Raw genomic sequence first — 14167 nt, 5'->3', positions numbered from 1 at the left:
AAAAAACCATTTTTGTACAATTTTAATATCTTTTGTTCAATTATAAACTTAACCATCCAGCCTTGTAACATTAATTTTAAAAAAACAAAAACCGAAAAAAACTGAAAAATTTGTATGGGAGGTCCCAGAAGGGGGGCGATTTCCACCCCTAAGGGGGGGTTCAGATTTTAGATCTCCTTAAGAAACCCTTATATTCCGAATTTGAGCCAAATCTACCGAAGGACGTACCCTTAACCTATATCAGTTTTTTAGTTTAGTAGCAGTTGGCTTCTGTGAAGGTAAGGCAATACTAACCTAACCTAATCTAACCCACTTTTCTAGTAGCAGTTGGTGGTTCCTGTAAAGGTCGCAGTGCTAACCTAACCTAACCTAACCTAACCTAACCTAACCTAACCTAACCTAACCCTAACCTATCTCTGGGAGCGGTTTCGTTTTTAGGGTCATCAAAAAAAAAATAACCCTAACCTACCTATTTCTGGCAGCAGTTTCGTTTTTAGGGTCATCAAAAAAAAAATAACCCTAACCTACCTATCTCTGGGAACAGTTTCGTTTTTAGGGACATCAAAAAAAAAATAACCCTAACCTACCTATTTCTGGAGGCATACAATTTTACCCCAATGTACCAAATATTACTTACCTACCATACAAATCCTAAAACCAAAATTGCCCAAAATTACTTACATAAAAACAAATTTCTATGAAAAGTTGTCAAGTGCGAGTCGGATTTCACTATTTCCATACAAAGAAGTCATCAGCGCCTGATGGAGTGAAAGGCAAAGTTTTTTCGTAAATTCGTAAGTTCAAAACTATATATCTCGGAAACGGTAACAGATGGAGCAAAATGGACTTCAGTTTTGGGCTGTCGCTAGTACAAAGTACTAGACGAGTAACACATTTCCGTATGTATAGACTTTTTTTTGGACCGATTTGGACATAGAAATATTTACAAAAAAAAATTGACCCGGCTCTAAAATCTTTATTTTTAGAGTGTAAGAGTTTTAAAAAAAACCATTTTTGTACAATTTTAATATCTTTTGTTCAATTATAAACTTAACCATCCAGCCTTGTAACATTAATTTTAAAAAAACAAAAACCGAAAAAAACTGAAAAATTTGTATGGGAGGTCCCAGAAGGGGGGCGATTTCCACCCCCAAGGGGGGGTTCAGATTTTAGATCTCCTTAAGAAACCCTTATATTCCGAATTTGAGCCAAATCTACCGAAGGACGTACCCTTAACCTATATCAGTTTTTTAGTTTAGTAGCAGTTGGCTTCTGTGAAGGTAAGGCAATACTAACCTAACCTAATCTAACCCACTTTTCTAGTAGCAGTTGGTGGTTCCTGTAAAGGTCGCAGTGCTAACCTAACCTAACCTAACCTAACCTAACCTAACCTAACCTAACCTAACCCTAACCTATCTCTGGGAGCGGTTTCGTTTTTAGGGTCATCAAAAAAAAAAATAACCCTAACCTACCTATTTCTGGCAGCAGTTTCGTTTTTAGGGTCATCAAAAAAAAAATAACCCTAACCTACCTATCTCTGGGAACAGTTTCGTTTTTAGGGACATCAAAAAAAAAATAACCCTAACCTACCTATTTCTGGAGGCATACAATTTTACCCCAATGTACCAAATATTACTTACCTACCATACAAATCCTAAAACCAAAATTGCCCAAAATTACTTACATAAAAACAAATTTCTATGAAAAGTTGTCAAGTGCGAGTCGGATTTCACTATTTCCATACAAAGAAGTCATCAGCGCCTGATGGAGTGAAAGGCAAAGTTTTTTCGTAAATTCGTAAGTTCAAAACTATATATCTCGGAAACGGTAACAGATGGAGCAAAATGGACTTCAGTTTTGGGCTGTCGCTAGTACAAAGTACTAGACGAGTAACACATTTCCATATGTATAGACTTTTTTTTGGACCGATTTGGACATAGAAATATTTACAAAAAAAAATTGACCCGGCTCTAAAATCTTTATTTTTAGAGTGTAAGAGTTTTAAAAAAAACCATTTTTGTACAATTTTAATATCTTTTGTTCAATTATAAACTTAACCATCCAGCCTTGTAACATTAATTTTAAAAAAACAAAAACCGAAAAAAACTGAAAAATTTGTATGGGAGGTCCCAGAAGGGGGGCGATTTCCACCCCCAAGGGGGGGTTCAGATTTTAGATCTCCTTAAGAAACTCTTATATTCCGAATTTGAGCCAAATCTACCGAAGGACGTACCCTTAACCTATATCAGTTTTTTAGTTTAGTAGCAGTTGGCTTCTGTGAAGGTCGCAATACTAACCTAACCTAATCTAACCCACTTTTCTAGTAGCAGTTGGTGGTTCCTGTAAAGGTCGCAGTGCTAACCTAACCTAACCTAACCTAACCTAACCTAACCTAACCTAACCTAACCCTAACCTATCTCTGGGAGCGGTTTCGTTTTTAGGGTCATCAAAAAAAAAATAACCCTAACCTACCTATTTCTGGCAGCAGTTTCGTTTTTAGGGTCATCAAAAAAAAAATAACCCTAACCTACCTATCTCTGGGAACAGTTTCGTTTTTAGGGACATCAAAAAAAAAATAACCCTAACCTACCTATTTCTGGAGGCAGACAATTTTACCCCAATGTACCAAATATTACTTACCTACCATACAAATCCTAAAACCAAAATTGCCCAAAATTACTTACATAAAAACAAATTTCTATGAAAAGTTGTCAAGTGCGAGTCGGATTTCACTATTTCCATACAAAGAAGTCATCAGCGCCTGATGGAGTGAAAGGCAAAGTTTTTTCGTAAATTCGTAAGTTCAAAACTATATATCTCGGAAACGGTAACAGATGGAGCAAAATGGACTTCAGTTTTGGGCTGTCGCTAGTACAAAGTACTAGACGAGTAACACATTTCCGTATGTATAGACTTTTTTTTGGACCGATTTGGACATAGAAATATTTACAAAAAAAAATTGACCCGGCTCTAAAATCTTTATTTTTAGAGTGTAAGAGTTTTAAAAAAAACCATTTTTGTACAATTTTAATATCTTTTGTTCAATTATAAACTTAACCATCCAGCCTTGTAACATTAATTTTAAAAAAACAAAAACCGAAAAAAACTGAAAAATTTGTATGGGAGGTCCCAGAAGGGGGGCGATTTCCACCCCTAAGGGGGGGTTCAGATTTTAGATCTCCTTAAGAAACCCTTATATTCCGAATTTGAGCCAAATCTACCGAAGGACGTACACTTAACCTAACCTAACCTAACCTAACCTAACCTAACCTAACCTAACCTAACCTAACCTAACCTAACCTAACCTAACCTAACCTAACCTAACCTAACCTAACCTAACCTAACCTAACCTAACCTAACCTAACCTAACCTAACCTAACCTAACCTAACCTAACCTAACCTAACCTAACCTAACCTAACCTAACCTAACCTAACCTAACCTAACCTAACCTAACCTAACCTAACCTAACCTAACCTAACCTAACCTAACCTAACCTAACCTCAAAACCTAACCTAACTCAAAACCTAACCTAACTCAAAACCTAACCTAACTCAAAACCTAACCTAACTCAAAACCTAACCTAACTCAAAACCTAACCTAACTCAAAACCTAACCTAACTCAAAACCTAACCTAACTCAAAACCTAACCTAACTCAAAACCTAACCTAACTCAAAACCTAACCTAACTCAAAACCTAACCTAACTCAAAACCTAACCTAACTCAAAACCTAACCTAACTCAAAACCTAACCTAACTCAAAACCTAACCTAACTCAAAACCTAACCTAACTCAAAACCTAACCTAACTCAAAACCTAACCTAACTCAAAACCTAACCTAACTCAAAACCTAACCTAACTCAAAACCTAACCTAACTCAAAACCTAACCTAACTCAAAACCTAACCTAACTCAAAACCTAACCTAACTCAAAACCTAACCTAACTCAAAACCTAACCTAACTCAAAACCTAACCTAACTCAAAACCTAACCTAACTCAAAACCTAACCTAACTCAAAACCTAACCTAACTCAAAACCTAACCTAACTCAAAACCTAACCTAACTCAAAACCTAACCTAACTCAAAACCTAACCTAACTCAAAACCTAACCTAACTCAAAACCTAACCTAACTCAAAACCTAACCTAACTCAAAACCTAACCTAACTCAAAACCTAACCTAACTCAAAACCTAACCTAACTCAAAACCTAACCTAACTCAAAACCTAACCTAACTCAAAACCTAACCTAACTCAAAACCTAACCTAACTCAAAACCTAACCTAACTCAAAACCTAACCTAACTCAAAACCTAACCTAACTCAAAACCTAACCTAACTCAAAACCTAACCTAACTCAAAACCTAACCTAACTCAAAACCTAACCTAACCTAACCTAACCTAACTCAAAACCTAACCTAACTCAAAACCTAACCTAACTCAAAACCTAACCTAACTCAAAACCTAACCTAACTCAAAACCTAACCTAACTCAAAACCTAACCTAACTCAAAACCTAACCTAACTCAAAACCTAACCTAACTCAAAACCTAACCTAACTCAAAACCTAACCTAACTCAAAACCTAACCTAACTCAAAACCTAACCTAACTCAAAACCTAACCTAACTCAAAACCTAACCTAACTCAAAACCTAACCTAACTCAAAACCTAACCTAACTCAAAACCTAACCTAACTCAAAACCTAACCTAACTCAAAACCTAACCTAACTCAAAACCTAACCTAACTCAAAACCTAACCTAACTCCGAACCTTACCTAACCAGTTATCAGTCAAAACGACTGGGTTATCTGCGGAAAAATCTTAACAGCGCGATCTATCTGCAATGGTTTTTCTTCCTAGTGCCACCTATCATTCCTTTTGTACACTACTTTTTTTTTTTTTTTTTTTTTTTAATTTTCTAGTCGTTGATGGGTTTTATTTGAGTGGGTTTTCTTGTTACTAGATAGCAGTAGTAGTCTCTGTATTTATATAGGGTAATTTACTAACTCTTTTGTCTGCTGTTTTGAATGTTGATAATAATATATATATTTTTTAATTGTTATTTCATGCTATTTTAATTTAAATACTACTGAACCGATATAGTTGAAATTTGGTATGGTAAGTTTTGTTATGGGGAAGGATATACAACAGTTTTCAACCCCGTAATCACCCCGTAAGGTTGAAAAGTGGGTGAGGAATGGCGTTAGGGAAAAAAAAAAAAAAAAAAAAAAAAAAAAAAAAAAAAAAAAAAAAAAAAAAAAACGAAAGGTGTTGAAGTTTGTATGAGGAAAAAGCAGATTGTATCAAAGATGCCCATAGATACTTATTTCAGGATTTTTAATAGTAATTACCTCCAACCCTTTAAATTAGGAGATGGAAGATTGTCATAAGCAACTAACAAAAAGAAGTGGAATACCACAAAAAAAAAAAAAAAAAAAAAAAAAAAAAAACATCTAAAAGACGAAACCATAAGGCACGCATGTCAAAAAGTTATCAGATCTCTTGTAGAGCCAAGCTTCTAGCTCTAGAAATACCTATCTAACGACCTAATTCTCAACTCCGTTGGTTATTGGACCATTTTGACGCATAGTCCTTTAACTTGCAACATTTTATTGCCAACAGACAGACAACAGGAAAGTGATACTAAATAAATCCTTAAAAAAATGCCAAAAATTACATCATTACATCATTTTAATACTCTTCAAACGTTTCACGTAAAAATCCGCATCGAAATCGGTCCATCCGTGCCACAGACCACTATTAGCGTCTAACTTATAACAGCACTCTTTTTCCTTCGGGGGTTAAGAATAAGAAGTCAAGGATATTTCACCAGGAAAACCCTGTGCTAGAAATCAATAATTCACTTAAAATTACCTAGGTAGTTTCAAATATCTACCTTAGATGGCGTTAGTGGTGTGATCAGTTCAACTCAACTACCAGTTTTCTACTGCTTAAAATATCCTTAAAATACCTATTAAGTATAAATTACATAAATCATAATGATATCTATTTGTAAACTCGAATCAACCTCTTGTGTAGTTAGATTAAATTAATATACAATAATATTGTGGGTACCTAAATGTTATTTTGAACTATTTCACTATCCTCCTATAATTGTCACGTTAATTATTATAATTGTATATAAATAACTTTTTATTACAATACTGTTTAGCTGAAATATTGGAAATATCGAGCGTAAATTATTATAAACCGCGTACCGCTGACGCTATCCAGGGGCGAGTAGCAAAACTAAATTAGTACGCGCCAACTTTACTAGATGGCGCTAGTAGCCATGGGTGCAGCCGCTTGAAACTTGGATGTTTTATACATTTTAAATAAAAGAGCGGGTGATTCACCATTATACAGGATGTCCCTAGACATTTGACAAAACCGAAATGTACATATGCATTAGGGTATTTAGAACCAGTATACAAAGTATCATAACAATCGGTGTAGCGGTTACGAAGAAATTAACAAATTACGATTGTTTTTACTTTGGAGCAACCTGTATATGTTAGTAGCTCCTGAGGTAATAAATAGTATGAATAAATGAATAATAAAAAAGATAATCAAAACGGTCGAAGAAGGCTTCGACCGTTTTGATTATCTTATTAAAATTAGTTTTAGAGCATGTATATGAGAAGGGCTCTAGAAAGCGAGGAAATTTTACAATAGTTATTTATACTTTTTTTTTTTCGTTTTCAATAAAGAAGGAATTTCGAGAAAATTTTGATCATTAACAATTTCTTTTTTTGTTTTTTTTTGTTTTTTTTTTTTGTTTTATTGAGAAACAAACAGTCTTAAAATAAACATATGAACAACTTAGCTAGTAGCTACAAATTAATTTCGGTATAGACCTATAGTTCCCTAATTTACAAAGATAATTTACAAATGTATAAAATTAGTGTAAACTTATAGTACCCAATTACATAAAAATAGAATAGATGTAAAAGAGAAAAGACTCAAATTACAAGTATGCGGTTGCTTGCAACATTTCACACTTTCTTTACTTCAACAAAGAATATACAGTTTTCTTAAACAGACCTAATGAACTGCCAAACAAGTCTGCGTCCATACATTTTTCATTGTACTGCTTACATGCGCGCCCAATATATGAATGCTGTGCGTGTTTCGTTCTGCTGTTAGGAATGCTAAATAATGCCTTACTACGACAACTACGTTCATTCCTACGGGGAACACGGAAGCCAATTTTATGTAATAAGTCGGGTAGTAAGTAATTTCCTAACTAGTTGAAAAAATAATTTTAAGATAAATTTCTACAAGGATTACATTTGTTGGCATGTTTTAAATACACCATTTTTTTTTAAATTTTTCGACGAATATTTAATACCTTTAAAACTATATTTAATGTTACGTAATCGCTTTTTCAAGACGTGCGCGTTTCCCGAAAATGAGGCCCGGAGGCTGTGTTCAGCGTTGAATAAAAAGTATAAATAATGGAGATACAGTTCTGGAAGTATAGAATGTTTGATTGGAAATATCCTCCTCTTTTATAATATTAATTTTGGTTTCTTAAATATTAATACTTTTTGAGATATTTGGGAAATAAAAAATATCTACTTCTTTCTCCCTTTTTTTGTTAATAACTTTTGTAATTTTTTGTGTGCTAATACACGCTTCGAATACATTTTTCTAGACATCATTACGAATCTAATGAGGTATCACACGTATTTTTAGGAGTATTATCTATATTTTTCACCGTTTTCCGTTTCTCGAATAGACTATTGAACTACAAGTTCAAATTGAATGTTTTTGGGAATATATCTAAAGCATGTTAAGCCATATATATCAATAAAAATTCAGGGTTCTTTAGCCAGCACAAAATTACAGGACGTCGAAATTCGCCTGAATCGCTTCGGGAAAAGGATGGTACGGCCGTGCCTCTTTGTTTTGCTCGACTTGGCGGGGGCACTGCCGTGATAATAACCGTCTTATATTGGATACGCCGTCCGCCCGTCATGAGGACTCTTATAACCCTTACAAGGAAATGTAAAAATATGATAACATGTAAATAATGTTGTCATATTTTTACACAGACTGTAGGCGACCTCTCGCGCGCTGTGTTTATGCACAAACAAGCGCACGCCGGACTCTCTCCGCCGCGTATAGTGCACCGCGGCGACCGAAATAAATCCACGACAATACGCATTGGCAGCAATCGCTTAATCAATCACGCACCCCCCCTCCCCCCTCCATGCCGCCCCGCGCCGCACCCGGAGGAGGGGTAATGCCCTCGTGGACAAACATTGGCGAACTTGAAACTTGGACTCCAGGGTGGTATCATGTACATACGAGTATTATGTAGACAGCCAACGCGGTAGGGAGCAGGTGCGGGCCGCCGGCAGGCAGGTATCCGACTATTTGCACAGGTGGAGCGTCCACTCGTTAGTTGGCGCCGGCGGCCTGCGAGTATTAATAATATTTCATACCGCTAACCGATCTCGTCGAGTCGTGCGAGCCACTTATATAAATAATGAGGTCGTCTCCACATCGACGGCTGTGATTTATTTGCAACGTTAATTATAGCGCGGCATTCGCGCCGCCGCCGCCGCCGCCGATCGGCCATATATGGCATTAGCGGTCGTGCACTCACTGTCACCCGCCCACCGAGGTGCAAAGGAAATGTTTCGCTTCAATACATGTTTGACCATGTTATATACATGCAACAGAGATACTGAGAAATTATGTAAATGTTGAAGTTTAAAGGGAGCCTAAAGTCAGTCCAGCCGCCTTTGCAGGACGACCGACCTGGGTAGGTACTTTCCAATTGGTCAAATAGCTTCTTTTTTAGAATTGTCAAAACTATTTGCCAATATAAAAACGAGTATAGTGACGTCGCGGTCAACTCGCCTACCTCGCCTTTTTATATTTCTATCCGATTTATTAAATCGAAATTGTGTTTACAAATAACTGCTATCTATGTTTTCTAATAATTATCTGCTGCTTTATTTCGTGCACGGTGTGAAATAACTTATTTTAAGAAGAGGAAAGTACCCAATTAGAAAAAGATCCCACGAATTGAGAACCTACATTTTGGAGACAGGTAATAATGCTTCATAGTAATGGCTGGTAATGGTGACAAAACAAATCCGAGTTGTATCACAATTTCTGATCCCTTTATACCTTTTTGAGGAGGCCGCCCGTTTACTTGTCCCGCAGTTGACGTATTTCTCCTGATAGGTACGATGATGAGAAAATATGTTGTGTTTTAGTTTTTTTTTTTTTTGCTTAAAATTCCAAGTCACCACAAGTCACGTTTTGCGTACCTAGACACATAATTATATACAACGTCTTGGATTATACATTATATATAACACTTTGGTTTTACAATATTAAACGTCAATGACCGTCATCAACCGTCATGACCCAGCAGGTTATCCATGAATTTCATGACTAAATGGAGATCATTTGTGATTTGTTAGAATTTTTAAAGCTTTACTAAAAATTGTGGTTTTCATTCACGACGTAAATATGAACGTGTATGAAATACTGTTATGTTATTCATATTTATTATAGGTAAATGAACTGCAACCAAATAGAGAAATTGAGTTCAAATAAGTAGGGTTTAGAGATTGAGTAAAATCTAGTACAAGAAACTACAATAATTGCCATAATTTTTAGGTAACGTCTAGACGTCTACCTACACTAATTACCTCTGTGTGTTGTAAATATTTGCTTTATAGAAAGGTAAATGCCGTTTTCATATGCCGTTACAGCTAGTCCGTAACAACCTTTACATCGGTCTGCACACCCCTGACCCACCTACACCCACACGGTGACCTCGTTTTCAGCCGTGAGCGATGTCATTGCCATAACTTGTAAAGCCAAATGCCATAAGTGAGGCTGCCATCAACACATCATAGATAACTTCCGATGATTCACTTTCCGGTGTCAGCCGACGCGCAATCTAAATGAGATCACAATTGAAGAGCGTTGATAATGCACCCGAAATAAACAATGCAATCGCTATGCTCTTAAATGGCAGTCGGCGCGCGCGCTGCCCGCCGCCTAAAGCGCCTTGTAGGGCGGGCGGGTGAGGGCGGCTGCAGGGCGGGGGTGAGCGCCGCAGGTAAATACCGGGGCGTTGCTGCTGCCCTTACAGACCGGCGCAGACCACACACACACCACACACCGTGAGTGTCACACTCGTTAACATTAATGTTTGGCAAGCGACAAGTCGTTACAATTCAATTTTAATCAATGACTTCCTGAACAACGTGTAAAATCGGATTGCATTTATAAGTTTGAAACAGGAACTTTCTAAAGTACTAGTAAAATTACTAAATTAGGTATTAAGTGGAGAAAAAGCAGCAGTGTTGTATAAAGTGCCGTTTTGTTTGTTCCAGGACTCAGGGCGTGGTATTTTGTTGTGATTGTACGAGCACGTGAACGATAGCCAATATGATGGACGATGATGCGGGCGCCCTCGTAGTGGACAATGGGTCCGGCATGTGCAAGGCCGGGTTCGCCGGCGACGACGCGCCGCGTGCCGTGTTCCCCTCGATCGTGGGCCGCCCGCGCCACCAGGGCGTCATGGTGGGCATGGGGCAGAAGGACTCCTACGTGGGAGACGAGGCCCAGAGCAAGAGAGGTATCCTCACCCTCAAGTACCCCATCGAGCACGGCATCATCACCAACTGGGACGACATGGAGAAGATCTGGCACCACACCTTTTACAACGAGTTGCGCGTCGCACCCGAAGAGCACCCTATTCTGCTGACAGAGGCCCCGTTAAACCCCAAGGCCAACAGGGAGAAGATGACTCAGATCATGTTCGAGACCTTCAACTGCCCCGCGATGTACGTCGCCATCCAGGCCGTGCTCTCCCTGTACGCCTCCGGTCGTACCACCGGTATCGTGCTGGACTCCGGAGATGGTGTGTCCCACACCGTCCCCATCTATGAAGGTTACGCCCTTCCCCACGCCATCCTCCGTTTGGACTTGGCTGGTCGCGACTTGACTGATTACCTTATGAAAATCCTCACCGAACGCGGTTACTCTTTCACTACCACCGCTGAGAGGGAAATCGTGCGTGACATCAAGGAGAAGCTGTGCTATGTCGCTCTCGACTTCGAGCAGGAGATGGCCACTGCCGCCGCCTCCAGCTCCCTAGAGAAGTCCTACGAGCTTCCCGATGGCCAGGTTATTACCATCGGTAATGAAAGATTTCGCTGCCCCGAGGCAATGTTCCAGCCTTCCTTCCTGGGAATGGAGTCATGTGGAATTCACGAGACCGTGTACGCCTCGATTATGAAGTGCGACGTCGACATCCGCAAGGACCTGTACGCCAACACCGTACTCTCCGGCGGCACTACGATGTACCCTGGTATTGCTGACAGGATGCAGAAGGAGATCACCGCGCTGGCTCCCTCCACCATCAAGATCAAGATCATCGCTCCCCCCGAGAGAAAGTACTCCGTCTGGATTGGTGGGTCCATCTTGGCGTCTCTATCCACCTTCCAACAGATGTGGATCTCGAAGCAGGAATACGATGAGTCGGGGCCGGGCATCGTGCACCGCAAGTGCTTCTAAAAGTTTTCGACCGTGTCATGTTGGGTTCTACTCGTATCGCAATAAATGGGTCAGTGTTTTGTGTGACTAAAACGATTACAAAATTTGCGATATCTTGCTTACACTCAAATTTTGTGCTCGTTTCGGCGTCAATGTATTTATTTTATATTCGCCGCCAGAGACGGTACGCTGTTGCGTTATTGTATAAGTAAGTTACTTTAAGTTTATTTTGTTAAACATTATACTTTTGTTATGATTTTTGTTGTTGATTATTGATACGGGCCCGGGGTAAAATTAAGCTTGATACTTAGATTTGCGAAAAAATAAACAAGCTAGAGTAGGCGGCGCGGCTCGCGCTCGTCCGTATATGGGGTAGTTATTAATAGAGCGATTGAATCGGCAATCGAATAGTGCTCTAATTTAACAACATCGGTGCTGCTGCCAATTAAACAAGCAAAGATTATAAATAACTTTGGTCCCATAGCTCTATTATGTACAGTCACAGAATTTAATTTCCGACCCATTTCGTACTTTGTCACTGTGACAATTCATATGAAAATTGCTAGAAACCTGATACTATTGTCACTGTGACAAGGTACGAAATGGGTCGGAAATTACGAGTAAATTCTTTGAGTATAGGTACCTAAAAATATCTTGTCATCGTATCAAAATGTGCAATGGGAAACTAGTGGACGGCAGATAAAGTGTGACTGCTTGGATTGTTTCCTCTTCTCTGTAACATTACATTTGTTGGCAAATACACCAAGAATGCTAATAATCTCATGCATTATTCTGAAATAGTACATTGTAGGAGAGGACGGAAAACCGCTAAAAGATGGACGAGTCGTTTGAGGGCCGACACGTTAGTGGAGGCCCTCTAATAATACGAGTTCATCTTTAGCGTTTCCGGCCGAGGCATTACATAGGGCTTTTCACGACTACTGCGAGGAAATAAGAAAACATTTGCATAACTATAAGTACTATCCCGCGATTTCTCTGGTAGCAAATTACTAGCCACTGCCTGTGCTGTCTCTTGAATTTCGGTAGGCGTCAGCGTAAGAATATCATTTTCTTCACTAACTCATTTTTATAGCGAGCGTTGATACGTGTTTCTTGTATTTTTTAATCAAACACAATTTACACTATCCAATTCAGTAAGTATTTTCAGATCCCGCCTTTTTTACTTTTTTTATCACTTTTAAGAGGCGTTTTTCTGTTATTTGCTTCAAACCGACTCTAAACTTAGAAGCGTTTTTGTTAAAAAAAAAACCACAAACAGCTTCAAAAGTAAAAAACGCCTTAAGCGTGAACTGAATGGATAATTGTTAAAAAAATGAAATGAATGGTTTTGACATTTCTTTTTTTTTTAACAAGAAATTGGTCCTATAAATAACCTAATTTTATTTTTGAAGGAAAAAGTTGCACCAAAAAAGACCTTTTATTGATTTTTATGTTTTAAATGTTACTCATTGCTGTAGCGAACCGTCATCAATGACAGATGATGATAACAATGAAACATTGTAGTAGTGGTGGTTCAGGTGCTACAGCTATTGCTTACTTTCCAGCTTGGTTTTAGACCATCTCCGAACAGTGGCGTGAAAAACTAATAACAGTTCAAATGATTTTAAGTAAACTAATAACAGTTAACCTAACCTTTAACCTATCTTAGCAGTTTTCCTAGATATGAGCAAAGCCTTTGATAGCGTCTGCCACAAAATTCTATTAACAAAACTAGAAAAATATGGCATTAGGGGAAAGGCTAATGACTGGCTCAAAAGCTATCTGTCTGAGCGAAAACAATACACAGAAATTACTAAAATAGTCCAGAAAAAGAAAATCACCTACAAGTCTTTACCAAAAACAAGTAATTGTGGCGTCCCACAGGGAAGCATACTCGGTCCTCTGTTATTTTTAGCATATATTAATGACCTGCCAAACATACTAAAACATACATGTATTTTGTTTGCTGATGATGCTACCCTAATCATAAAGTCTAGCAATAATAGTGACCTAGAAAACGAAGCAATTAATGAACTGCATAATACGACTAGATGGTTGGAAAATAATTGTCTTAAATTAAACTTGGCTAAGACTAAAATGATTAAGTTTAAAACTCGTAACTCTACTAATACTAACCTAAATGTTAATTGTAACAATTCTAATGTAGAACTTGTTGATTCAACCACGTTTCTTGGTATTACTCTAGATGAACATTTAAATTGGAGAGCACACGTTGAAAATGTATGTTCCAGATTGGATAGATTTGTTTTTGCATTGCGGCAGCTTAGATCTATAGCATCAAGAGAAGCTGCAATGTCAGCCTATCATGGTTATGTCGCCTCAATTTTGCGTTACGGTCTTATCATTTGGGGTAATAGTACTGATATCCAAAGAGCATTTGTGACCCAAAAAGCTAGCATCAGAGCTGTAAGCGGAAGTGAATATCTCGCCCACTGTAAACCAACATTTAAAGAACTTAAAATTCTACCATTGCCTTGTCAGTACATTTTAGAAATTACTAAATTTGTCAAATAACAGCCTCAGCTTTTTCCCCCATATAACCATTCCAGTCGCAGAATCACAAAGTGGTAACTAAATGTCAGATGTGTCGTAACAGAGTCCACACAATGTGTCTAGAATT

General features: G+C 38.1%; 1 protein-coding gene across 1 annotated transcript; it reads left to right on the top strand.

The window, feature by feature from the left end:
• Window positions 1–10333: 10333 nt before the first annotated feature.
• Window positions 10334–11784, top strand: LOC134796323 (actin, muscle-type A2-like). The gene has a single exon (XM_063768417.1). It carries the CDS (start codon window positions 10417–10419, stop codon window positions 11545–11547), a length of 1131 nt encoding a protein of 376 aa, XP_063624487.1. The 5' UTR covers window positions 10334–10416; the 3' UTR covers window positions 11548–11784.
• Window positions 11785–14167: the final 2383 nt, after the last annotated feature.

This window comes from Cydia splendana, chromosome 13 (genome assembly GCF_910591565.1).
Source record: "Cydia splendana chromosome 13, ilCydSple1.2, whole genome shotgun sequence".
In the NCBI taxonomy this organism is placed as follows: Eukaryota; Metazoa; Arthropoda; class Insecta; order Lepidoptera; family Tortricidae; genus Cydia; species Cydia splendana.
The sequence above is the reverse complement of the archived record's forward strand: the minus strand, read 5'-3'. Positions and strand labels throughout refer to the sequence as shown.

Excerpts from the sequence above, each read along its gene's own strand:
- LOC134796323 (XM_063768417.1), top strand. The coding sequence starts at position 10,417 with ATGATGGACGATGATGCGGGCGCCCTCGTAGTGGACAATGGGTCCGGC.